This window comes from Pleurodeles waltl, chromosome 7, assembly GCF_031143425.1.
Source record: "Pleurodeles waltl isolate 20211129_DDA chromosome 7, aPleWal1.hap1.20221129, whole genome shotgun sequence".
Lineage (NCBI taxonomy): Eukaryota > Metazoa > Chordata > Amphibia > Caudata > Salamandridae > Pleurodeles > Pleurodeles waltl.
In genome coordinates, this window is record NC_090446.1 from 930,035,260 (window position 1) to 930,061,442 (window position 26,183).

At 45.1% G+C, this 26,183-nt stretch overlaps 1 protein-coding gene across 2 annotated transcripts in view; it reads right to left on the reverse strand.

Annotated features, from left to right (window-relative positions):
* Positions 1 to 5,805: 5,805 nt before the first annotated feature.
* LOC138245736 (LON peptidase N-terminal domain and RING finger protein 1-like) overlaps positions 5,806 to 26,183 on the reverse strand; it is a 110,461-nt gene continuing 90,083 nt past the window's right edge. For both annotated transcript variants that reach the window (XM_069199602.1, XM_069199603.1), the window contains exons 10-12: positions 22,563 to 22,725; positions 21,431 to 21,580; positions 5,806 to 6,908 (exon numbers count right to left, since the gene is read on the reverse strand). In XM_069199602.1, the coding sequence (XP_069055703.1) occupies positions 6,753 to 6,908; positions 21,431 to 21,580; positions 22,563 to 22,725 (469 nt within the window). In that variant the 3' untranslated portion in view covers positions 5,806 to 6,752. The remainder of the gene's footprint in view (positions 6,909 to 21,430; positions 21,581 to 22,562; positions 22,726 to 26,183) is intronic.

A 26,183-nucleotide genomic window follows, 5' to 3' on the forward strand; every position in this document is an offset into this window, starting at 1 on the left:
TGGGCGGTGCCTTGTATTTTTTCTCCACCCTTGGAGTTATGGCTCTGCTTTTAACTGGCTCCTGAAATATCTGTTTCGAGTGTCTTAGCATTCCTGGGAGCATGGGAAGGCTTTGATAATGGCTATGGGTGGAGGACAGGGTGTTAAAGAGGAAGTCATCCTCAATAGGCTCCGAATGTAGCGATACATTATGGAATTCGGCTGCCCTAGCTACCACCTGTGCATATGATGTACTGTCCTCAGGTGGTGACGGTTTAGTTGGGTACGACTCTGGGCTATTGTCCGATACTGGAGCATCGTAGAGGTCCCATGCATCCGGATCATCCTGGCTCATTGTGGTATGAGCTGGTGAGTGTGTTAATGGTGGAGTTTGTGCCGGTGATGCATGAGTTGATGGTGGTGGTGAGGGTGGTGGAGTTACCTTCTTTACCACTTTTGCTTGTGGTTGCTTGTCTCCCTGCTGGAAGTCAAGTTTCCTTTTTCTTTTGATTGGGGGGGGGGGGGAGAGAGAGTGCTGATCTTCCCTGTATCCTTTTGAATAAAGATCCGCTTTTGCGTGTGATCTGGCTCTATTGTTTGTAATTCCTCCTCAAATCTATGTCTTTTTAGTTGAGAGGACATTCCTTGTTCCTCTGAGTAGGAACCAGTTTTCGGTTCGGTTGCCGGGTGTTTTGGCACGAAACCGTGTCTTTGGATTTTTTCGGCTCCGACAAGATCTTTTTCTTTTTTGGTGTTGTTCCGTCTCAGTGCCGACCAACTTCGGTGCCGCTGTGCTGAGCAGCTTCGGTGCTGCTGTCTCGGTGTCGACCCTTTTCTGCACCACTCTGTCAGTCCCGAGATTGCTGCGTGCCTGTGTCTCGACCCGAGTCGGACGACTTCGACACCAGCTCGCCCTTTTTCGGTGCCGATGGACGGTCACCTACTTTCCGGGTTAAGCCATGGCCTGTTGGCGGTGGCGTCCCCTGGGCTTTGTCAGTCTTTTCATGTGTTTTTTGTTTCGACGTCTTACTCACGGTTGGTTGATCTTCGACGTCGAATTCTTCGGAATCCGACTCGTGGATGGAGAAAGTTTCTTCTTCCTCCTCCTCGAACTGTTGTTGTCCTGTCGGCGTGGACGCCATCTGCAACCTCCTGGCTCTTCGGTCTCTGAGCGTTTTTCTCGACCGAAACGCACGACAGGCTTCGCACGTATCCTCCTTGTGCTCGGGGGACAGGCACAAGTTACAGACCAAATGTTGATCCGTATACGGATACTTATTGTGGCATTTAGGACAGAATCGGAACGGGGTCCGTTCCATCAGTCTCGATGTTGCACGCGGTCGAGCCGACCAGGCCCCGACAGGGGTCGAAATTACCCCGAAGGGTCACCGGAGCTCTTCAAGGTTCGGTGTCGATTTGTTCTAACTATCCCGATACCGAACGAAACAATACCGACAAATTTTTCCGAGATTCTGACTAACTTTCCGACCCGAAACACGGAGCGAAAAGGAACACGTCCGAACCCGATGGCGGAAAAAAAACAATCTAAGATGGAGTCGACGCCCATGCGCAATGGAACCAAGATGGGAGGAGTCCCTCGGTCTCGTGACTCGAAAAGACTTCTTCGAGGAAAAACAACTTGTAACACTCCGAGCCCAACACCAGACGGCGGACTATGCACAGCATGTGTATCTGCAGCTACACATGCCACCGAACTTGCCAGTACCCAAGTGTCTGTTGTTATCTCTTCCCAATGTTTGTAAAATTTGCTCAGTCTCCCCCCCACAGGTGTTATGTGTTGGGGATTTCTGACTTGGAAGTCACTGCTTGTTTTGAGGAGCTTTAGGGCTTTGGAACTTCCCTCTATTCTTTTGGAATTGTCCCCCTCTATATTGTCCCCGAAAACCTCCCCGCTGATATTGACTTTGATAAGTGGGCCTTGTTTATGAGGTTGTGGGTTCTGTAGCTTGTCCACGAAACCCCCCTCTAAACTGTGTTATGCAAAATGTGCCTCTGCTCTGTGGGGAGTAGAGTGCGCCCATGGCTTTGGCCGTATCAGTGTCCTTTTTAAGTTTTTCTATAGCAGTGTCCACCTCCGGCCCAAACTGCTGCTGTCCATTAAAAGGCATATTCAGCACGGCTTGTTGTATTTCCGGCTTGAATCCTGATGTACGCAACCATGCGTCTCCTTATTGTTACTGCAGTATTTACTGTCCTCGCAGCTGTATCTGCTGCATCCATTGCTGACCGTATTTGATTATTTCAGATACTTTGTCCTTCCTCCACCACTTGTTGTGCCCTTTTTTGGAACTCTTTGGGTAAGTGTTCTATGAAATGTTGCATTTCGTCCCAATGAGCCCTATCATATCTTGCCAGAAGTGCTTGTGAGTTGGCAATACGCCATTGGTTTGCTGCTTGTGCTGCAACCCTCTTCCCTGCAGCGTCAAATTTGCGACTCTCCTTGTCTGGAGGTGGTGCATCTCCCGAGGTGTGAGAGTTTGCTCTCTTGCGAGCTGCCCCTACTACTACAGAGTCTGGTGTTAGTTGCTGCGTGATATACACAGGGTCTGTAGGCGGTGGCTTGTACTTTTTCTCCACCCTTGGAGTTATGGCCCTGCCCTTCACAGGCACCTGAAACACCTGTTTGGAATGTTTTAGCATTCCAGGTAGCATAGTAGGCTCTGGTATTGGCTAGGAGTGGAGGATAGTGTATTAAACAAAAAAAGTCATCCTCAATGGGTTCTGCATGCAAGGTGACATTATGAAAAGCTGCTGCCCTGGAGACCACCTGCGTGTAAGATGTACTGTCCTCAGGTGGGGACGGTCTTGCTGGGTAACAGTCTGGGCTGTTATCCGATACTGGTGCATCATAAAGGTCCCATGCGTCGGGATCGTCCTGACTCATTGCCGTATGCGTTGGGGATTGCATCAGTGGTGGAGTGACTACCGGTGATGTGTGCATTGATGGTGGTGGAGATGGTGGCGGAGTTGTCTGTCTTGCCACCTTTGCCTGTGGCTGCTTGTCCTTATCTTGAAAGGCAAGTTTTCTTTTCATTTTAATAGGGGGAAGAGTGCTTATCTTCCCTGTGTCCTTTTGAATGTGGAGCCTCCTTTGAGTGTAGTCTGGCTCCACTGATTCTAGTTCTTGTCCGAACTTATGTCCGTGCATTTGGGAGGACAATCCCTATTCCTCTGTGTAGGAACCTGATTTCGGTTCCGAGGCAGGATGTTTCGGAATGGAAACCTTTTCGGTAGCCTTTTTCGGCTCTGACAACACTTTCTTGAATTCGGCATCGTGGTCTCTCGGTGCCGACCCATTTCGGTGCCGCTGCCTCGGTGCCGAACTTGCTCGGAGCCGCTGTCTCGGGCTCGAGATTGCTGTGTGCCGGTATCTCGACCGGAGTCGGATGACTTCGACACAAGCGTGCCCTTTTTCGGTGCCGATGATCGTCACCTATTTTACGGGTTAAGCCATGGCCTGTTGGCGGTGGCGTCCCCTGGGCTTTTGTGGTCTTCTCGTGAGTTTTATGTTTTGACGTCTTACTCACGGTTTTCGGCGTTTCTTCGGGATCGAGCTCGTCCGAGTCCGACTCCTGGATGGAGAAGCTTTCCTCTTCCTCCTCCAAATGCCTTTGTCCTGTCGGCGCCGACGCCATTTGCAGTCTTCTAGCTCTTCGGTCTCTTAGTGTCTTCCTCGACCAAAACGCTCGACAGGCTTCACAAGTATCTTCTTTGTGTTCTGGAGACAAACACAAGTTACATACCAGGTGCTGATCTGTATATGGATACTTGTTGTGACATTTTGGGCAGAAGCGGAATGGGGTCCGTTCCATCAGCCTTGAAGAGACACATGGCCGGGCCGACCAGGCCCCGACGGGGGATCGAAAAAACCCCAAAGGGCCACCGAAGCTCTTCAAAAGTCAGTGTCGATCTGTAGTAACTAACCCGATACCGAACGCAAACAATACCGTCGAATTTTCCGAGATTCCAACTAACTTTCCGAACCGAGAAACGGAGCGAAAAGGAACACGTCCGAACCCGATGGCGGAAAAAAAACAATCTAAGATGGAGTCGACGCCCATGCGCAATGGAGCCGAAAGGGGAGGAGTCCCTCCATCTCGTGACTCAAAAGACTTCTTCGAAGAAAAACAACTTGTAACACTCCGAGCCCAACACTAGATGGCGGGATGTGCTAAGCATGTGTATCTGCAGCTACACATGCCATCGAACATATATTTCCAAACCCTACCACTAGTTGGGGGATAACGAATAGCATGTGAATCTGGGATTCTGGCTCCTGCCACTTGTAATTTAGACGCCGATAACTAGCTAAAGTTTTCAAGGTAGTCTACTTATCATAGAGTCACCTTCTGCAAGGTGTAATAGACGTGAAATAGGAAGCTTCCATCTTACACATGTCTAACAAGCAGAACAAAATATTAACTCTCAGAAAACAACTGACAACTCACTTGCTCCAGCCTCCAACACCCTAAAAATAAGCTGAACACAAATGCCGTTTCCACAACTGAATGCTTCAATGTTAGAGGTGCCCTCAGCACACTGAAACACTACACAGGAGATAGCACCAATATTACCCACCTGCATCAGCGGCTTACTACTGTTATTCATCTGTAAACGTTTCTCTCCAGCGATGAGCTTAAGAAGCTCCTTAATGTATCAGCAGTAACCTGGCTTCGAAAACCAGGTTTTCTAGAATTTTATTACAGATTCATCTCTCTTCTTCAAAAGACATCTATTTTGAGGGGGATTTACATTGATACTATTTAATGAAATTGTTACAAGAAACCTCTATTTTAATGTACCTTTTTTTTTTAAATCTAAGTGCACTTATGGGTCCGCATGTCCTTTGAATGAGCCCATACTGTTTGGCCCATTTATGCCTTTTTTTTATTAATGTGTTTTAATAAGAATGTCCCAAATAAAAAGTTTATTTTGCTCCTGAGCCGGGGGCTCACAGTAATGCAGGCAGCAGAATATCAGATGGAGACATCAGTTTTTTTTGGGGGGGATTAAGCATTTAGCCACCATTTAGCTAGGTACTCACTAGATGCCCATAACCCATACATGACATTCAGGATCGGCATTACATACTTGTTTTACTTTAAATATTAAAAACCTCAACCAATTCTCTGAATTGTAAATCTATTTTAATGTAGAGGTGTGGTGTGTGTCTCTTCATGAAGCCTCTGCACTGAAGTCTTCAAGATAATGACCAAGCCCTTAATACTTGTCCAACCCAGGTGAGGGTATGTGGTTGTAACCTCTACATGTGATTAAAAATACAATTTCTTGGGGAGTGGTGCTAGAATATTGGATGCGGAGGGGATGAGTGTTTAAACCGAGCTCTAAGATCAGTGTGCCAAGTGGGAGGGGGTTTGGCAATCCTTGCTTTGCAGCCTTAAAGCATAATGGAATAGTAAAACTACAAGTGCCACACACCACTAACAGAAAACTCCTGCCTACTGATACATGTGGCAGGTCACGTCCCTGGAATCGACTTGAAATTTCACACAGGATTTAAAATTATCTTCTAGAAATGTAACATTAAAAAAAACTCTTATCTGCTTATGAAACTATATCAGTAGAAATGCATCACACGTGCACCAGGTTAGCACCAAATTTGAAATCATGTTTTTCTTTTCTTATAATATATGACTGTAGAAATATTGCTTCTGGTTTCACATAGAAGCCCTTCATGCTACTTCGAGAATCTCGGTCAGAACCAAGGTAATCCTGTAACAGAAAACCAAGTGCCTGTATCATGTTTGTGGGAGGAATATTTTCTCACAAAAGTCACAATAGATGTCACCAATACAATACTTTAATAAATCAAATACAGTTGCCCAAATCCCAGAATAAAACATCGCTTTGGCAGATGATTTTTTTTTGTAGGTAGTTCTAAAGCCAGAAACCCCTCAAAGTGCCAAAAAAAAAAAGGAATTTTCATAGTCCAACATGATAATAAATTTTCCTCAAATACACTAGAGAATCAAGAGTACTAGTACTAATTGCAAAGAGCGAGGGTATGTTAACAATATTCCCTTTTTCATAGACCAGTCTAGTCATTCATCCAGACAATCAATCCGTTTTTCCTAACCTCAGACTGATAAAACTGCCTCTTTTAGATTTAGATGGGTAGGAAGGGCAAATTTCTGTACTCAAACCATGAAAATGGCGCACAAACAACAGAGCCCACTCAGAGAGGAAACAAAGATGAAAAACTGATTATCAAGTGTTCCAGAGTTTAAGACATCTTGGTTTTGTATTTTTGCTAGCTCTCGCAATGACCTTCTTGTGTGGTGCTTGATCACTTCCTATGTGGCATCCCTCACATTCTCTGTAGTGCCATTCCATTCCCTGTGCGATACTACCTCACTTCCTGTGTGGTTCTGCATCATTCCCTTATGGAATCTCCTCACTTCCTGTGCTGTGATGCTTTTTCTTTTCTCTTCCCACCCACCTATGGCTTTCACTGAGGTTTTAAAAGTGGCTTTAGATTTGACACCCTACTTGTTTCATTCAGTGCCCAAGGGATCGCGGACTTCGCTCTCCTCGTAGCAGGCTGGACGGTACATTATCTCCATCACCTCTACTGTGCATCCAGTGGCCTTTGAGGTCAATGGTCAAACATTCATGAATTAGAGAATCACATTGAGAAACAAAAGTAAATGCAAGGCTTCAGCTGATGAGGTTCCATGTGGCAGTGCTCAAGTCTGGAATCACTTCTGAGCCGAGGTAAAGGCTGTTCCTGCCTAGGTCTGGCTCTGTGTAAAGACAGACAGGATGTGCTTCATGTGCGTCAGCCGGTCCTTCAAGGAAGTCATTGAAAGAATCATCATCTGGTAGGTTGGATCAAGTGGAAGGATGGCGAGCAACCACCAACACCAGGCAGGTCCATCGGGGGAAGCCTGGAAGAGAGGGACAGTATCTTTACATTACAAGACAGAGAAGGGAGCAATAACGGAGCACGCAAAGGCGCCTACCGGCAAAGCAGTCTGAGTTTCAGGGTAAAAAGAGTAATGGACACTGCAGACCAGGACTCATACAGCATCCGGTTCAACAGGGAGGTTACTGGTAGAACTGTACGTGGACATCAGTGAAATTAAAAGGTATGTTGTACGCCAGGACTGAGATCAATCAGCAAATCTATACAAGGATCCTTTTGTGCGAACATAAGGGCCCTGCAGGTCAGGTGAAAAGTTGTTTTGGCAGAACGAGAGTGGCTTTCAGTAATGAAACAATAAAGATGTGTCAGCCCCGAATTTGGCACATGTGGGGTTTAAAATGCGCCGACTTTATTCACTGGTACAGCCTGTACACATGCACAGATGTAGCACAGCATCTCTTCAGTTTTAACAGTTCTACTTGTGTTACATTGAGGGTGCTGTGGGATGTGTTGAAATGCATTACATGGAGAGTTACACTGAAACGCATCACTCAAGATGTGTCTACTGAGAGTAGTAAGGTGAATATAATTGTGTAGTACTTGAAGATAAAGCACACATATTACCTAAAGTGACTAAAAGGAAATGAAAACAAATTGGTTTGAAATGGAAGAGGGAAAGAAACACTGGTTAATGCTCTGCACAATTCATGACAGAGGACCTGAATGATAGCTCAGATAAAAAAAAAAAAAAAACGAAATCTACCCTCTAAATAAACTACCATCTAAATAAATACGCAAAAATACCAGGGAAAGCATATAAAAAAGACACACTGGAGGTTTACAGTGCGAAGAACATTTACAGTGGACACAGACCTATCTTCGTTCCTTATTTAGAGTATGACAGGCTTCCCGTGGGCCAGTCTGGTCAATGGAGCTATGGCTCCCGCTCTCCAGGTAGAGCACAGGCTGCCATGCCAGAGTTCCCGCCCTGTATGTGTGCTGTCAGTAGAACTGCCGTAGCAGAATCTCCATTCAGAGCACCATGTTTGATTTCCGCTCGCAGCAAAGTTGATTTTTTTTCCTCACGACAAACGCCCAAAGTGGGAGTTTATTGTAAAAATAAAAAGAAGAAAAAAAAACAATAGTCGGATGTGAATGGAGTTTTCTCCCTCCGTAATGGGAAAAGTGAGACTTTTCCCGACCCCCCGAGGCCACCATGCCTCACACAAATGGTTCCTGGAGACAGAAAACGAGTGAAAACTGTCGTGCCCCCAAAGAGGCAGGGTATCATCACAATTATCTGACGGTCTAGGGTAGATAGGCTTTCCGGTTAAGGGTTTATGCCAGCTGAAACCCCACCGTAGTAAACCCAGCACCTCCCCAACTCTTAACAGGGCGTAGGAACCGCGAGATTGACATGTGAGGGCACCAACAGTTTACTGCTGTTCTGGTGTCTGCCAAGCACTTCATGATCCCCTAAGTGCATAACCAGCATTGCTGTGAAAAGTTAACTCAGAAAATATCTCCAAAGAAAAAAAATGCAGATTTCTATTTCAATAAGGGCAACGTGAACATTATTAAACCATACACCATTTTCAATCAAATTTTGCACAACCATACTGTGCCTTTTTATTTGACAACTACCTAAATAAGTGTGCGCTGCCCTAATTTGCTTCAAGTGAAAAAGTCCATCATTTCCAAGAATTTCGCTTTAATAGTAGCTATTTTTAGAAGCGATAATTTAGAAGTAATATTTTTAGAGGTGTTAATTTCAAACTACCGAAGTAATACTTTATGCACACACCAGAACCAGCCACGTGAATGGCTTTCTAGGCCCTCGATTACCAGTGCCCCGATGTTAGTTGTGATAATTACCGCACCCAATAAAAATGCGACTCTGAGGTTTTCAGGTGCGATGCTTACTTCCCACTCAGAGTTTTGCACGAAATATAGGGCATAGCATGCAATTAACCAGGGCATTGGGATGAAGACACTACAATTCTGAAACAGAATCTTTAAACCAGCGAGGTCCTTCTAACCAGCAACACACAGACGATATTCTATGGCTGCACCAGTTTGGTAAATCGGGAAGAATGAGATAAGGCCTCAAACTGAAATACGACCTTGCATCATTCCAGCCATACCCTGAGATATTAGACAGTTGCTTGTCACTTCATTCTCTAGGCCGCAGCTTTCTCCACCCTTCAGAGAATCCTTAAAGTAAAGAAATCCCCATATTTCCAAACATGCCCTTCTACAATGGGCTAGTGTCCTGGCCGGTTTTGTATATTTCAAGGCGAGAGAAGCAGCTACGAAACTGTTGCCTACTTTTAAGATCATGCAATAGAAAAAAATGGAGCCATCACTGGGGTAAATTCAAGTTGCATCTTTGAGCTAGTTTTACAACAACAGTTAATATTTTTGGTTGGTTGAAAATACATTTTCCCTTTATTTCATCGTTAGGTTCATGCATCCATTTTCTAGTCTCTAAATGTCATTTAAGCAAGGCATTTAATCTGTGATGTAGAGTCTTAACCCAAGACAACGCTTCTGATCATTTTCAATAATGAAAATGTCACTTACCCAGTGTACATCTGTTCGTGGCATTGGTCGCTGCAGATTCACATGTTGTGCACAGTCCGCCATCTGGTGTTGGGTCGGAGTGTTACAAGTTGTTTTTCTTCGAAGAAGTCTTTCGAGTCACGAGACCGAGGGACTCCTCCTCCTTGCTTCCATTGCGCATGGGCGTCGGCTCCATCTTAGATTGTTTTCCCCGCAGAGGGTGAGGTAGGAGTTGTGTGTGTTAGTAATAGTGCCCATGCAATGGAATGAATAAGTATGTACAAATTAAGGTTAAGTAATATATATATATACAAATGTACAGATGTTGAAGATAACTTCCGACGGCTACAGGCTCCCGGGGAGGCGGGTGGGCACATGTGAATCTGCAGCGACCAATGCCACGAACAGATGTACACTGGGTAAGTGACATTTTCCGTTCGATGGCATCTGTTGCTGCAGATACACATGTTGTGCACTGACTAGTAAGCAGTTATCTCCCCAAAAGCGGTGGCTCAGCCTGTAGGAGTGTAAGTAGTCTGAAACAAAGTTCTCAGTACGGCTTGACCTACTGTGGCCTGTTGTGCGGATAGCACGTCTACACAGTAGTGTTTAGTAAATGTGTGAGGCGTGGACCATGTGGCTGCCTTACATATTTCGTGCATTGGAATATTTCCTAGGAATGCCATGCTAGCGCCTTTTTTCCTGGTTGAGTGTGCCCTTGGTGTAATGGGCAGTTGTCTCTTTGCTTTAAGATAGCAGGTTTGGATGCATTTAACTATCCATCTGGCTATACCTTGTTTTGATATTGGGTTTCCTGTATGAGGTTTTTGAAATGCAATAAACAGTTGTTTTGTTTTTCTAACCTCTTTTGTTCTGTCGATGTAGTACATTAGTGCTCTTTTGACATCTAATGTATGTAGTGCCCTTTCAGCTACTGAGTCTGGCTGTGGGAAGAACACTGGTAACTCTACCGTTTGATTTAAGTGGAACGGTGAAATAACCTTTGGTAGGAATTTAGGATTGGTTCTTAGTACAACCTTATTTTTGTGTATTTGGATAAAAGGTTCTTGTATTGTAAATGCCTGAATTTCACTTACTCTTCTTAGAGATGTGATGGCAATGAGAAATGCAACTTTCCAGGTTAAGAATTGTATTTCACAAGAATGCATGGGTTCAAAAGGTGGTCCCATGAGTCTTGTCAAGACGATGTTAAGGTTCCATGAAGGAACTGGTGGTGTTCTTGGTGGTATTATTCTTCTTAGGCCCTCCATAAATGCTTTAATGACGGGTATCCTGAACAGTGAAGTCGAATGAGTAATCTGCAGGTATGCAGATATTGCTGCAAGGTGTATTTTTATGGAAGAGAAGGCTAGATTTGACTTTTGTAAGTGTAGTAAGTATCCCACTACATCTTTTGGGGATGCGTGTAATGGATGAACTTGATTATTATGGCAGTAGCAAACAAACCTTTTCCATTTGCTTGCATAGCAGTGTCTAGTGGATGGCCTTCTAGCTTGTTTTTATAACTTCCATACATTCTTGAGTGAGGTTTAAATGTCAGAATTCTAGGATTTCAGGAGCCAGATTGCTAGATTGAGCGATGCTGGGTTTGGATGCCTGATCTGCTGTTTGTGTTGTGTTAACAGATCTGGTCTGTTGGGTAACTTGACGTGTGGTACTACTGACAGGTCTAGTAGTGTTGTGTACCAAGGTTGTCTTGCCCATGTTGGTGCTATTAATATGAGTTTGAGTTTGTTTTGACTCAATTTGTTTACTAGATATGGAAGGAGAGGGAGAGGGGGAAAAGCGTATGCAAATTTCCCTGACCAGTTCATCCATAGGGCATTGCCTCGAGACTGTCTGTTTGGGTACCTGGATGCGAAGTCTCGGCATTTTGATTTCTCCTTTGTGGCAAATAGGTCTATTTGCGGTGTACCCCAAATTTTGAAGTAAGTGTTTAGGATTTGGGGGTGAATCTCCGATTCGTGGACTTGTTGGTGATCTCGAGAGAGATTGTCTGCTAGTTGATTTTGAATCCCTGGAATAAACTGTGCAATTAGGCGAATGTGGTTGTGAATTGCCCATTGCCATATCTTTTGTGCTAGGAGACATAGCTGTGTCGAGTGAGTTCCCCCTTGCTTGTTTAGGTAATACATTGTTGTCATGTTGTCTGTTTTGACAAGAACGTATTTGTGGGTTATGATGGGTTGAAATGCTTTTAGTGCCAGGAATACTGCTAGTAATTCGAGGTGATTTATATGCAGTTTTGTTTGATGTACGTCCCATTGTCCTTGGATGCTGTGGTGATCGAGGTGTGCTCCCCACCCTGTCATGGAAGCATCTGTTGTTATTACGTATTGTGGCACTGGGTCTTGGAACGGCCGCCCTTTGTTTAAATTTGTACTGTTCCACCATAGAAGCGAGATGTATGTTTGGCGGTCTATCAACACCAGATCTAGAAGGTGACCCTGTGCATGTGACCATTGTGATGCTAGGCACTGTTGTAAGGGCCTCATGTGCAGTCTTGCGTTTGGGACAATGGCTATGCATGAGGACATCATGCCTAGGAGTTTTAAAACTACTTTTGCCTGTATTTTTAGTGTTGGATACATGGCCTGTATGACCTTGTGAAAATTTTTAACCCTTTGTGGACTCGGAGTGGCTAATCCTTTTGTTGTGTTGATTACCGCTCCTAAGTAGTGCTGTATTTTGCACGGCACAATGTTTGATTTTGTGTAGTTGAGGGAGAACCCGAGTTTGTAGAGGGTTTGTATGACATACTCTGTGTGTTGTGAACACTTTGTTAGCGAGTTGGTCTTGATTAGCCAATCGTCTAGATACGGGAATACGTGTATTTGCTGTCTTCTGATGTGTGCAGCTACTACTGCTAGGCATTTGGTAAACACCCTTGGTGCGGTTGTTATACCGAACGGTAAGACTTTGAATTGATAGTGTATTCCCTTGAATACAAACCTTAGGTATTTCCTGTGCGAAGGATGTATCGGTATGTGGAAATACGCGTCTTTGAGATCTAAGGTTGTCATGTAATCTTGTTGCTTTAGCAATGGTAACACTTCTTGTAGTGTGACCATGTGAAAGTGGTCTGATTTGATGTAGGTGTTTAGTATTCTGAGATCTAAGATTGGCCTCAGTGTTTTGTCCTTTTTGGGTATTAGAAAATACAGTGAATAGACTCCTGTGTTTATTTCTGTACATGGTACCAGTTCTATTGCTTCTTTTTGCAGCAGTGCTTGAACTTCTATTTCTAGGAGGTCTAAATGCTGTTTTGACATTTTTTGTGTTTTGGGTGGGATATTTGGAGGGATCTGTAGAAATTCTATGCAATAACCATGTTGGATAATTGCTAAGACCCAAGTGTCTGTTATATTCACCCATGATTGATAAAACTGACTTAGTCTTCCCCCCACTGGTGTTATGTGGAGGGGTTGAGTGACCTGTAAGTCACTGTTTGGTTGTTGGTGTTTTGGGGCTTTGAAATTTCCCCCGGTTTCTCGGGAATTGTCCTCCTCTGTACTGGCCCCGAAAACCTCCCCCTTGGTACTGTCCCTGGTAGGTAGACGGTGTTGATTGTGAGGTGCTGGCTTGTGTGGCCTGACCCCGAAACCCTCCTCTGAATGTTGTTTTACGGAAGGTGCCGAAAGTGCCTCTGCTCTGCGGGGAGTAGAGCGCGCCCATGGCTTTGGCTGTGTCAGTGTCCTTTTTCAGCTTCTCAATCGCCGTGTCAACCTCTGGTCCGAACAGTTGTTGTTCGTTGAACGGCATATTGAGTACTGCTTGCTGTATTTCTGGCTTAAAGCCAGATGTGCGCAACCATGCGTGCCTTCTGATGGTAACTGCAGTGTTTATCGTTCTTGCAGCTGTGTCCGCTGCATCCATAGAGGAGAGTATTTGGTTATTGGAGATGTTTTGTCCCTCCTCAACCACTTGTTTTGCCGCTTCAGAAATTCCTTGGGTAGATGCTCGATGAGATGCTGCATCTCATCCCAATGGGCTCTGTCATAGCGCGCTAGGAGCACCTGAGAGTTGGCGATGCGCCATTGGCTGGCAGCTTGTACAGCGACTCTTTTCCCAGCTGCGTCGAATTTTCGGCTTTCCTTATCCGGGGGTGGCGCATCGCCCGATGTGTGTGAATTGGCTCTTTTGCGAGCTGCTCCTACCACGACTGAGTCTGGTGGCAGTTGAGAGGTGAAAAAAGCAGGGTCTGTGGGAGGTGCTTTATACTTCTTCTCTACCCTTGGAGTGATTGCTCTACTCTTGACGGGGTCTTTGAAGATTTGCTTCGTGTGCCTTAGCATTCCCGGAAGCATAGGCAGGCTTTGGTAGTTGCTATGGGTGGAGGAGAGGGTGTTAAAAAGGAAGTCATCCTCGACAGGTTCTGTGTGTAACGACACGTTGTGGAATTCTGCTGCCCTAGCTACCACCTGCGCATACGCTGTGCTGTCCTCGGGTGGTGATGGCTTGGTAGGGTATGACTCTGGGCTATTGTCTGACACTGGTGCGTCGTATAGGTCCCAAGCATCTTGGTCATCTTGGCTCATGGTGGTGTGAGCCGGTGAATGTGACGGAGTTTGTGCCGGTGATATTTGAGTTACAGGTGGAGGAGAGGGTTGCGGAGTTGCTTTCCTTGCCACCTTTGCTTGTGGTGTTAGTAGTTCAGTTTGGAACTCTATTCTCCTTTTTCTTTTGATTGGTGGAAGAGTGCTAATCTTCCCCGTTCCACTCTGGATGAAGATCCTCTTTTGTGTATGGTCTACATCGGTAGTCTGTAGCTCCTCTTCAAACCTGTGCTTACGCATTTGAGAGGACAATGAATGTTCCTCTGAATATGAGCCGGTAGTGGTTTCGGTTGGTGATTGTTTTGGCACCGAAACTGTGTCCTTTTTTGTTTTCGGCTCCGAGGCGAATCTCTTCTTTTTCGGAGTCGAGCCTTCTCGGCGTCGATCATCCTCGGTGCCGCTGTCTCTGCGTCGAGCAGCGTCGGCTCCGCCTTCTCGGCGTCGATCTTTTTCGGCAACACTTTCTCGGTCCCGAGAATGTTGTGTGCCTGTGTCTCGACCCGAGTCGGACGATCTGGGCACCAGTTCGGCCTTTTTCGGTGCCGATGGACGGTCACCTTTATGGGTTGAGCCATGGCCGGTTGGCAGTGGCGTCCCTTGGCCCTTGTCTGTTTTCTTGTGCGGTGTGCTTTTCGGCGTCTTACTCACAGTTTCGTCGACGTCGAATTCATCCGAGTCAGAGTCATGGACGGAGAAGGCTTCCTCCTCTTCTCCTGTTCCTCGAACTCTCGGTGTTCTGTCGGCGTGGATGCCATCTGTAGTCTTCTGGCTCGACGGTCACGGAGAGTTTTTCGGGACCGGAACGCACGACAGGCCTCACAAGTTTCTTCTTTGTGCTCGGGTGACAGGCACAAGTTACAGACCAAATGTTGGTTCGTATATGGATATTTATTGTGGCATTTTAGGACAGAATCGGAACGGGGTCCGTTCCATCGGTGTCGATGTTATACGCGGTCGGGCCGACCAGGCCCCGACGGGTGATCGAAATTACCCCGAAGGGCTACCGGAGCTCTTCACGATTCGGTGTTGATTCTAACTATCCCGATCCCGAGCGAAACAATACCGATGTAATTTTTCGAAGTTTTGACTATCTTTCCGTCCCGAAACCCGGAGCGAAAAGGAACACGTCCGAACCCGAGGGCGGAAAAAAAACAATCTAAGATGGAGCCGACGCCCATGCGCAATGGAAGCAAGGAGGAGGAGTCCCTCGGTCTCGTGACTCGAAAGACTTATTCGAAGAAAAACAACTTGTAACACTCCGACCCAACACCAGATGGCGGACTGTGCACAACATGTGTATCTGCAGCAACAGATGCCATCGAACATTCAATTTCACAATGGCTGGTATCCTATGCTACCGCTCACATCCAAGATTTGTGACTATTTGATGGGACAAAGAAAGGTACTCTGCATTGAGAGAGCACGTTCCCATGCTTTAAGCTCCTCCTAGCAAGCTGTAGTGTTTTTGACTACCACCTCAGCACACACAACAATCATGCAAGTGTGCATTGTATGATATGAAATGAGACCCAGATAACACCGGTAAATGCTTTACGTTTGTTCCTCCTTGGGGAGGTTTTGTTACCGCCTTGCAGACTGCCCCCTTACATGGATAGTTGCACAATTGCCGATATGTTTGACTGAGAGCAAACTTATTTTCTTTTTGCCGATATGTTGGACTGTGAGCGAACGTCTTTCTTTTTTTGTCTCTCCTTCGCGCTCATGCTCATGGCAGCCATGGGGCTTTGAATCATCTCACTAATGTTTTACACTTCATTTTCAATTTATCTGGCAAGAAACGTCCAGTTAGGAATTTACCACGCCAATAGCTCTAACTGGAGCAAATGCGAGACCTATTGCATTGCAAATGATTGTAACGATAGTGTTACTATCCCGTTACTGGACTGTAGAGGACTTGTCACACTAGTGACAAAAAACATGGCTTCAGAAGTCTGCTTGGAAATAGGAAAAGTATAGAACTGCTTAGATCCAATCACAGACATAAGCTGCTGGAATACACAAAGATGGCCTGCAACTTGGGTATAAAGATGGAACAGAGACTTTTAATAGGTCTAGATTTACGGACCAAAAGACTGAGGTCTCACTACAGTAGCAACCGTGAGATTTTGCTGTTCTACAGGGTTGAAGCAATGACTGACACCTTCTCTTGCGCTGTTAAGGACCAGTTATGTGGGAACAACTCTCCTAGACTACCAGGAGATGCTGCCTGGACCCTGCTTCCAGGGAGAAAGTGGATTCTGGTGCCCTTGAAAGAAGAGGGAACTGCTCTGAAGGAAGGGGGCTAGAAAGAAGCCCAGGCCAGGGTGATCAGGTACTCTGGATTTTCCAGGCGAGTCCCGGCTTTTCACCAGCTGTTCTGGCAGAATTCTGTAATTTTGGTTGAGGTCCCGGTATTCAGTGAGGGTCGACTGAAAAACAGAGAAGGCACAGTTCTGTGTTACAATGAAGTACTAGTTAGCAGCTCTTATTAGAAAGCTATTTAAATAACATGTACGATTCTGGGCTTAAAAGATTACTTTTTATTTATTTATTAAGTGCCTCGTATGCGATTCTATAGTGATGAGCTCTGTCGTTCTGTGCCCCTCGGATGATGATGAATTGAGCCCTTCTTTTATTTTAGCGAAAACTCTTGGTTTTAGCTTTCAAAATCTGATCACCCTGACCAGGCAAAACAAGGCTGTGTCGTCTAGGGCAAATAATCCGCCGTAATGCTGGAGGACCACGGACTGCCAACCATGGTCAAACTGAAAAAAAAAGTAACTCATGGTAGGCTCATTTGGCTCGGGCTGTTGTGACTGGCACAAGGATAACCCGAATGACAAAGCAAGAAAGCCTGCCAGTTCACGGCAACCTACTTTAGACTGGTACTGGTACTATTGCCTGCGCTTGCATCGTAAAGCAAACCCTATTGACTAGTCCAGAGCACAGACAGCAGCATCCCCGTCTGGAGAGCGCTGCCGACCTCGGGTACCAGGAGTAGGTCTGCTCCGACAGACAGCAATGCAGGTGCAGTCTGCTCGAAGGATGTCATTAACTCTATACCAAAGACACAGAGAGGTAAGAAGACACTGTTCCTGAAATGGAGCAGAAACAGATAGCAAAGAGCACTCATCTGACAAATCTCCCCTTTAGTGAAACACCATGGACAGTCGGATTATACTCAACCACCAAACTGAACAAACCCAAGTAGAGGATATATTCCTCATCAAAACATGGTCAGAAGCAACACTTCCAGACCACTGGCAGGAGAGGGGCGAGTATAGGCAGAAAAAGGAACCTGCACACTCACCCTACTTGAGACCCACAGAGTTCTCCAGGCGCATCAACAGGAATGCCATGTTGGAGTTTTCCAACAAGGTGGAAAGGGGGGGGGGGAGAAATAGGAGTGTCCTTTTAAAGTGGGCAGGGCTGTTTTTCTGAATAACAATGAATTTATTCTGAAATTTTGAAACCAATGATTTGAGATCGCTCATTTTTATAAATACATTTATTTAAGAATTCCATTTGAATAATACAGGCAATTGAGTTAGTTGGTATATTATTTTATACCCGAATCATTTTTAGGCGTCCCACAAATGTTATTTGTTATTTGTCAGGTATTCTTTGGTGCTGTGCTGAAGCAGACAGATCCAAAATAGGGTATCTACAACTGCACTGGGCAAGTCTTTCCTCTCATCTTCAACAAATAGGGTCCTGCAGTGTGTAAATATCGCTTGTTACTTACATTGGGCAGGTGCTTGGGAGGAGATAGTGTGACCGGAGATTGTCTAGCAGATATCTCCACCTCCCTGTTTAGGATATGTATGCAAGTCATTGTTTGAAACCTGTCTGAGCATTTAATCTCCATTGTAATGTGTTAATATAGAAACCTGTAACCTACCCCCAGACAAACACGCTAGGTTGGTGAGCTCATAACACTAACAAGAGCTTATATTGTAGGAAATAACTTTCACTGTGTATACAGACTCAAAGTACGGCTTTGGGTCACTCATGACTGCAGCTCCTTTGGATGGACATAGGGCTCGACATCAGCGGGTACTTCCTTAAAAAAAGCACACCGGGTCCAAAACCTTTTAAACTGTTTTAACTGACTTAGCTGCTAAAATGCTACATTGTCTCAAACCACTGATGTTGCTGTATATGTTGTAAAAACAAACTTATGTCCTTAACCTACCCTAAAAGGTGTGTCTTAATTGCAGGAGCAAGCCTTTGCAAGCGAGAAATGAGTTTGATTGAACCAGCAATGTAAAAATGATCCTGAGGTGATGTTGAGTGACAGCACTGGCCGTGTAGTTCCACCGAAATTACTACTCCGTATCCTCATCAGGTTGTATCCTGGAGCAGACCAAGGTTGGTAAGGATGGCACGATCCGTGCTTCTGGAACCCATTTTTATGCACCCTTCTTTTCTTTCATAGACTAGAGTTATTCCCAGTCGTGTGCCACCTGCCCGTCCTTTAATGCTGGAAAAGGGATCAAGGCCTCCCCGCTGCTCCTCTTCCCTCTCGGGATTCCTTTATATACATCCAATTGGATTTCATACAGTCACATCCCTAACCTAGCACATAAAAAATTGGCCTTCAAGGTATGTTCTCAGTTTGGATAGAGGTGTAGCCTTATGCCTGTGCAGATGCTATCACTGTCGCTAAGTGACTGCTTTAAAAGGTTATTCCTAGGTTTGGAATGCTGAGCTAGATCAGCAGTGACCAAGGGACACTTCACGACCTCCATAGAACAAGCAGTCAGCAAAGTTCTAGCAGATCAGCGCTCCGCGCTTTCAGTGTGTCTATCTGTAAAACAGCTAAGATCTGCGTAGAGACTCTGTTAGAGTGGCCAGACACACTATCACTAACTCCGTGGCCCTTGAGAGCGATCACTCCCCACAAAACTAAACTTGAGTCTTTATCAAATCAATTAGGGCTGACCCATGATGCTCCTTTCCAAACCTCCTGTCTCACCAGCAAAGTCAGACCTTCAACTGAATGATGTGGTGCTGCAGTTCTGCAGAAAGTTTATACATAGTCTTTACAGCTTTCATGATCATGTGCATGGTGTTTTACTCGAGTGCCCAGCAGAAGCTTGCCACTCATTTCAGCCTAGTGATCGGGTGTATGTGTAGGTTTAACAAAGGAAGATAGCTTTTAAGTACAGCTGGTGTGGTCCATGTCAAATCCTGCTCATCACAAGCCCTGCTGTTAAATGCGGAGGTTTACTATCACTGCAAGTGAGTTAGTCCTCCAGGGGGTAGCAGTGCTGCTACAATGGAGCCAGGGCCTGGAACGGCCCCTGAAGCACCTGCAGACGCCCTCTGTGCTACAGCCTCTGACCACCAATGGCCAAGCCCCTGGGCCCAGATTCGCAGCCTGCTTCTTCATCATACAATGGTGTCTTGACAGCCTCCCAACATTACGGTCTCCACCCTGAGTAAGCAGCCTTCTTCCCCCACACTCTGGATTCAGTTGCGGGTCTGGCTACTATATTTGTCGCTGCTCTGAGCATCTGGCTGGTAGTGGGATACATTCTAGCAGCAGAATGGGGAGTTATTCTTAGACCAAGCTGTGCCAAGACTCCAATGATATGAAACTGCAGTACAGCTTACAAAAGTAACTCCTAAGTGTTGCTGTTAGAAAAATACAGGAAAATAATTAACTCTTCTTCTCGCTGGGCCTGCAGTCCTTTGATAGGTGTACAGAGCAGCTTTCATTATACTTACATCAACGTAATGATGTGGGACACAGACTGCCGGAATTCGCTCGAATTTCCCCCTCTTCCTTTCCAGATAAGTTTACTATCTCCTTTAATTGCAACTTGCCAGACATCACTTATCTTGCAATTACCGATCAGGGATTTGTTTGCCAGTACCAAGAAGCAAAAGTATCCTGTTGTTCAGCATAGTAAATGTGATCTTGAATTCTTGAGATACACATCAAACATATATCAATTTAGCGTACTAAGGTCTAGGAGACATGTCACTTTTTTGGAATGAGAAATATAGGTTGTGTGCCGGACATCCTCAATGAATGCTTTCAGTAATAATTTGCCTATTTCCCTTTTGCAGACAGGCAAATGTTCTTAGAATTTATGTTGCTTGGTTACTGGGGACTGGTAGTTGGTCAGACTCCATTGAATAACCTTGGTTGATTGTGTATTAACTTAGCTGTTTTATAAAACTGCTAACAGGAAGGAAAAAAGCTTACTCTAACCTCAACAGATGTCGTATGGTCGGTTAAAAAAGAAAAACATACCAAGGTTTGTTAGTGAAGGCACCACTCCATGATGCCCTCCGGTATGGGAGATGGTGTGGTTTTGAACAATTCCACATTTACATTATTAGCTATTTTTCCACTATTTGCTGGGGGGTTGCGGTGAATGTCCTTTCCTGGGTCACTATACTGCCTTTGGCCTGCGGCCCGTGGCTGAATACCTACATGTAGTTACAAAAATAGGATCAATGCTTATGTTGTAGTGCAACAAATAAGTAGTGCAGCTCACGGAGTTGACTTTTGTGTTCTCCTTAAACTTCACGGACTTCATGGACCTAAAGAATAATTAAGTTGCATCATCTAACAGCGGTTAATTACCCTCACTGCAATTAGGGGCCAAGTCATAGGAAAAGACTCCTAGTGAGGAGAGAGTAATTAACAGTCGTTATTGCTCTGAAGGTAAGGACAATTCAGTAATTAGCAGCCACCTCCTCCAAAAATAGGTGGCAATAGTAGGATGGAAATTCTCAGAAGGTGCTCCGTCGGCCTCATCAGAAGGAGCCTTTGTTTCACAAATGACTGCCCAGGTTCCTCTAATTGATAGAAGCTCAATCAGCCAAAAAGAATTGGAGAACATTTATGTTTTCCCATTTTCATTTGGCTGACTGGGTTTCTGACTCAGAAAAATCAAAAGGAGAAGCGAGGGCATCCGCGGGTGCTTCAAAGGAGGTCAAGGGACTGCCACAGGAGAATGGAGTCATCTTTGTTCAACCGTACTGCCAAGAGATCTCACAGCACTCCCAGGGCCAACAGCACACCGGAGGGGCATCAGGAACTGGCATCGCGAAATACTCCAACCGCAGGTCACTAACGTTCCCCATAGCCCGAAAAGGTGCCAGCACCCAACAATTCATTCAGGGTGCTACCTAGAAACAGAGTGAAAGACTTGGCTTGTGGCTTGACGTCCATGATAAATGGCTCAGTAAGGGTAGCTACTCAGTACATGCATCTCCCTCCAATTGCCCAGTGTATACACGAAGGAGACCCTAATTCACGCATTACCAAAAAGATTGCTCACTTTCTCCCAATCTGGCCTCTTCTAATAACTACTGGAGGAGATGGGGGAAACAAACAAACACAAGCATCTTTTTTACAATAACAAAAAACCTTTCAAACTGCTACCTGGATATCATCATCCTTCTTGGGCAGAGGTCCACTCTGCAGAAAGCTTGGCCTAGATAGGTCTGCACGGTCTTCAGATATCCAGCTTTCTACCTGCTGGTAAGTCAGGTCATGTAACCTCTGCAGCTCCACCAGTTCATTCCCTTGTACCTGGCGGGGTAAAGGAAGGAAAGGGAGAGTTTAGGACCCAGTGGAAGGAGGAATGAAAGCGGGAGCGTCGGACAGAAAGTGACAATCTGGGCAAAAAGAGGGACAAAGAAGTACACCAAGGAAGAAAGGGATGAGAAGGAAAGCAAGAGTGTGAAAGAGGCTGGTATTAGTTCTAGAGAATAGATGAAAGGACAAGAGTGCAAATAAAGAAACAGCTAGTTGGAGAGGAGCAGAGCCAGAAGACAGAGAGATTACTAAACAGCTAAAGCCAATGGAGGCTAACACCATGGTGGAAGGGTTGGGGGGTGTAGCAAGGGAAAGTAATAACAATAACAAGAATAAAAATAATAATAACAAGAATAAAAATAATAACAATAACAATAACAATAACAATAACAATAATAATAATCACCTAAGAATAGTCCAGGAAATGAGAAAAGGGATAGGAGCAACAGAGAACTGACGCGAGGGAGAAGGATGAAGGCAGCCATAACAGAGGAAAGAGTATAAAATAAACAGAATGAATGTCAACTTGGCACTGTTTAAAAGCGTAAAGTGCCAAAGACAAGAGAACTACGTGGAGTAAGTAGCAGTGGTAGCTCCGTCAAGGGAAAAGGAAAGGGAACAGTGAACCAGAGAAAAATAAAGGCGCAGAAGTGAGGGATAAGGCAAATTATAAATTAAAGCAGAGATTTGTCCAGGTAATTACTATAGTGAGGCCTCCTAGGGAAGACAGGTAGAAAAGCATCACTATCGCAACAGTCGGAGAACTAGACTACTGAGGAGAGCATCCTACCTCCCAATTACTTGATTTTTCATCCACTACTTTAAAACCTATTCCCTAGCCCCCACCTCCTACTATTCAAACTAACTGCTGGAAAGACCATGACCGTCTGCCCACCAGAAGTGTTACCTTCCGATGCATTTTCCATGGCGTGAACAGCCTTTTCCCCATTTCATAATAAAAACCAGCGGTTCTGACCTTCTTATCCTCCAAGTATTCCACATCCGCAGTATGGTACCCATCTCGCTGTCCTCGTTTCAGCACCCGAAAACGTCGCCTTCCCACCGTGTCAACGAGGGAACGACCATCGGCCAAATACTCCAAGCGAAGAATCTCCAACATACAGCCAAAGTCTGCAAAACTGGGGGAATAAAGAGAGTGGGGGGGCTGAGAAAGAGAAAGAAGCAGGGAGAGGACTCGGAAGCACAAAATGGTTCTGAGAAAGGAGGAGGATCGCGAAAGACAGCGGAGAAGGAGAGGATAGCGAGAAAGCGAAGGAAGCTGGGAGCACAACAGGGCGAGAGAGTAGCAGAAAGAAGTAGGTGATGAATGGAGCGGATAGCTAACATGGATTTCGAGTAGGTGGGTGATAACCAACAGGAGTTACTGTTAAGAGAAGGGTAAGGCAAGCATAAAATAATAGAGAGCAGAAACAGAGCATTAAAGATAAAGGGATTACAAAAAAAGGTTCAGAAATGAATGTGACTGGGTGCAAGAATAAGAGCGGAGGAGGAGAATGAGAGATAAAGAGGAGTGGATTCAAAGGGAGTTGAGTGGAGATTACAGAGGAAGGGGAGAGAGGATTAGGGAACCTAATGAGGATTAGAGAAGAAGGGACGAGAGAGGAAAGGATTAGAGGGGAAGGGAAATGAGGATTGCAGAAGAAGAGGTGAAAAAGGATAAGGGAGAAAGATGGAGGATTGTAATGGTACGGGACTTGGCAAAGTTCACGGATTAGAGAAGAGAAGAGTGACGAAAAGGAAGGAGTTGAGCGAGGGTTAGAGAGGGCAAGAAAGAATTGATTTAGGAGCGCAGAGGAGGGAGGGAAATGTAGGAGTGGGAAATAGTGAGAAATAAGAGTGAAAACGGGGGAAGGACTAAGTAATTGTGACGTAGAAATAAGAAATACAGAGTAGGTAAAAAGTTAATAGAGAGGAAGGAGTTGAGTGTTAGAAAAGAGGGAGGAGAGTAGTAGTGATGAGGGGGCACGTAGTAGCAGATATGACGAGTTGAGACTAGAGATGAAAGGATGTGGAGAGCAGAGACCAGAATGAGTATGGAATAGTTGGACAAGTTTGAAAAGGCTTGGATACGACCAGGAGCGGGCCAGGAGAGTAATAATAAACAGGGAGACTTCAAATGTGGCTGTGGGTTGGGTAGTGAAGTAATTAGAGACTGAAAATTTGTGTCAAAGAGTAAAGAATACTGATGTAGCATCAGCTAGAGGAAGAAATTCAAACCTTAATGGGGCTGATAAATAAGGGAAAAGTAAGGTGTGCTGGTGCCTCAAGTACTCCTGGTACTTTTGTGAATTTCTTATCCTCCTTTAGATTTATCCACGGTGGACTTGACAGCATCCCTGCCCAGAGGGTACTCCTTGATGTTCAATAGTAAAGCATAGACCACATGCCCAGCACTTATAGCTGGGGGTAGCTAATGGCCCTTTGTACCAGGCAATGAGATGACCATCAGCTGGTGGTGGCTGAATGATAGAAGAGCAGTCCATTAAACCTGTGCCACTGCAGAAGAGGCTGCCTACTGTAGGTTACTGAGTAAAAGGTGGCTGGTCCCCCAAAACCATAGTCTTTGCAGTACCTGGACTATGAGTGGCTTATGTGTTGTGTTACATGTGTTTAGAGTATAATACCAGGAGCCCATGTGCAGAGTAAATGTTGCCCCTTTAAGACACTGTCTATTAGCCCACATAAAATGATAGTTCCTTTGCAAGTTACCTTCTAACTGTGGATAACTGCAGGTCCTTCATTCATGGATCCCTGCCTAAAACTGAAGGTGTCCTGTGGGCTTCGGAGGATGCACATCCATCCATTTCTAAGTTAAGTGTCGCCCCAGCACACTTTCTTTCATTGTGCTCAGGGATGCCTAGCAAGCAGAGGAACTTGGCAAAGGCTGTCTGGGCCAGTTTACAAAAGAATCTGATTTGTTTGCACCACCATATGCTCTGGCTGCATATATGCTCTGGCCGCCTACAAAAAAGCCCCAAAAGACAACAAAGCAAGATGCACTTCCTTCTGAATGAAAGGAGATATAACATTTTAAAGAAAGCTTCCCACTGATGACTACTACCGTTCTATAGCCAGTAATGGATGTTTTCTTTGGATTTCAAGAAGCCTCTGAGCTCCAACCACAAGAAAGGTTCACGAGGGACTGAACCACAGTGTTATGCTCCACCAAAACCTGAGAACAAGCCCTATTAACTGGAGTCAACCTCTGCTGTGACTTTGAAGAAGATGGAGCTGTACTCCCCAGCCTGAGGAGGGCTGCGCCCTTACCAGAAAGATCTTGCTGTTATGCTGACCAGAACAAACCGGGAATTGGAACACCATCATTAGAATAAAGAAGCTGCTAGAATCTTTCCAGAACAGCGAAGGTCAGTCGGCCGCCACGGACCATGATCTGCCACATCACAAAATGGCTCTATGGGTGCCCTTTGAACTATAGTAACAGCCCTAAAGGAGTCAAAAGGATGGACCCATTTGCCTGGGAATAGATTTCATTGGCTACAGCTGGTTGTTGCATCTTGGTAGATTTTGGGATCTTCCCTCCTAAATGGGTGGCTCAAACCAACCCTACATTCCCAGGTTCCCATTTGGTGGTTATCAGAGGACCCATGAGTTGTACCATAATCTGAATTTGTTAACCCAAAGCAGCCTCTAGTTTAATAAAGACCACTAGATTGAGGTACCCCAAGGGTGTTTGTTGTGGCTGCCCTTAACCCAACACCCAGTACTCCATTTACTACAACTATCACAAGATAAGGTAGATATGAAAAGATATCCTGCACATCCAATGAAGTCTCTGTCACTAGTTGCACTTGCTAATGGTGGGGCTGGGATCTCAGAGAGCCTACTGTCTGAAGGGATACCATAAGAATATGTTCTAAAAGAACCTGAAGGGTCACACATTCAACCTCATATTAGGACAGCACAAACAATCACAAAAGCATTATTTTACGTTGAGACAGTCCAACTATGGGCACATAACCAAGCAGAAAATGTTACGGAGTCATTTGTTCTGTCCATCTGTTGAAGTATCCAAATAATATTGTAATGTTGATCAGCCAAAAGGTGTTTGTGATTTTAGCAAGATTTCCTGAAACATGAAGGTGATACATTCAGCACAAGGCCTGTGATCTTAAACCCATGACAGCAATCAGGGGGTTTCTTTCTAGAAGAAGTAGTTGTCAAGGCTTATGGTAAACCAATATAGTACCATCTAGAAGTCCAGAGGGGTTGCTGTGAGGACGTTTGGATCCAGCATCTCACCTTGAAATAATTCTATTGTGGGTGCTGCCCTACATGAGGATGAATACTTGTATTTGATGTCAGACTAGTCAGAGCCCTTGATGGTTCACCATAATGTGTCTCTCTCCTGTGTAACATAATCTCAGACTTCCAGATACCCAAATTCATTTGGGCATCATAACTTTTCTGAACTTGGCTTTGGCACACCAAAAAAACTTTTCAAACTTGTGTGCAATACATTTGGGTTTCTGAGGCAAGTTTTAGGTTTTTCAAGTAATTATGTTTGCCAATCTGTGTGTTTGGGAAAACCAAACACACAGATTGATGTGCACCAAGC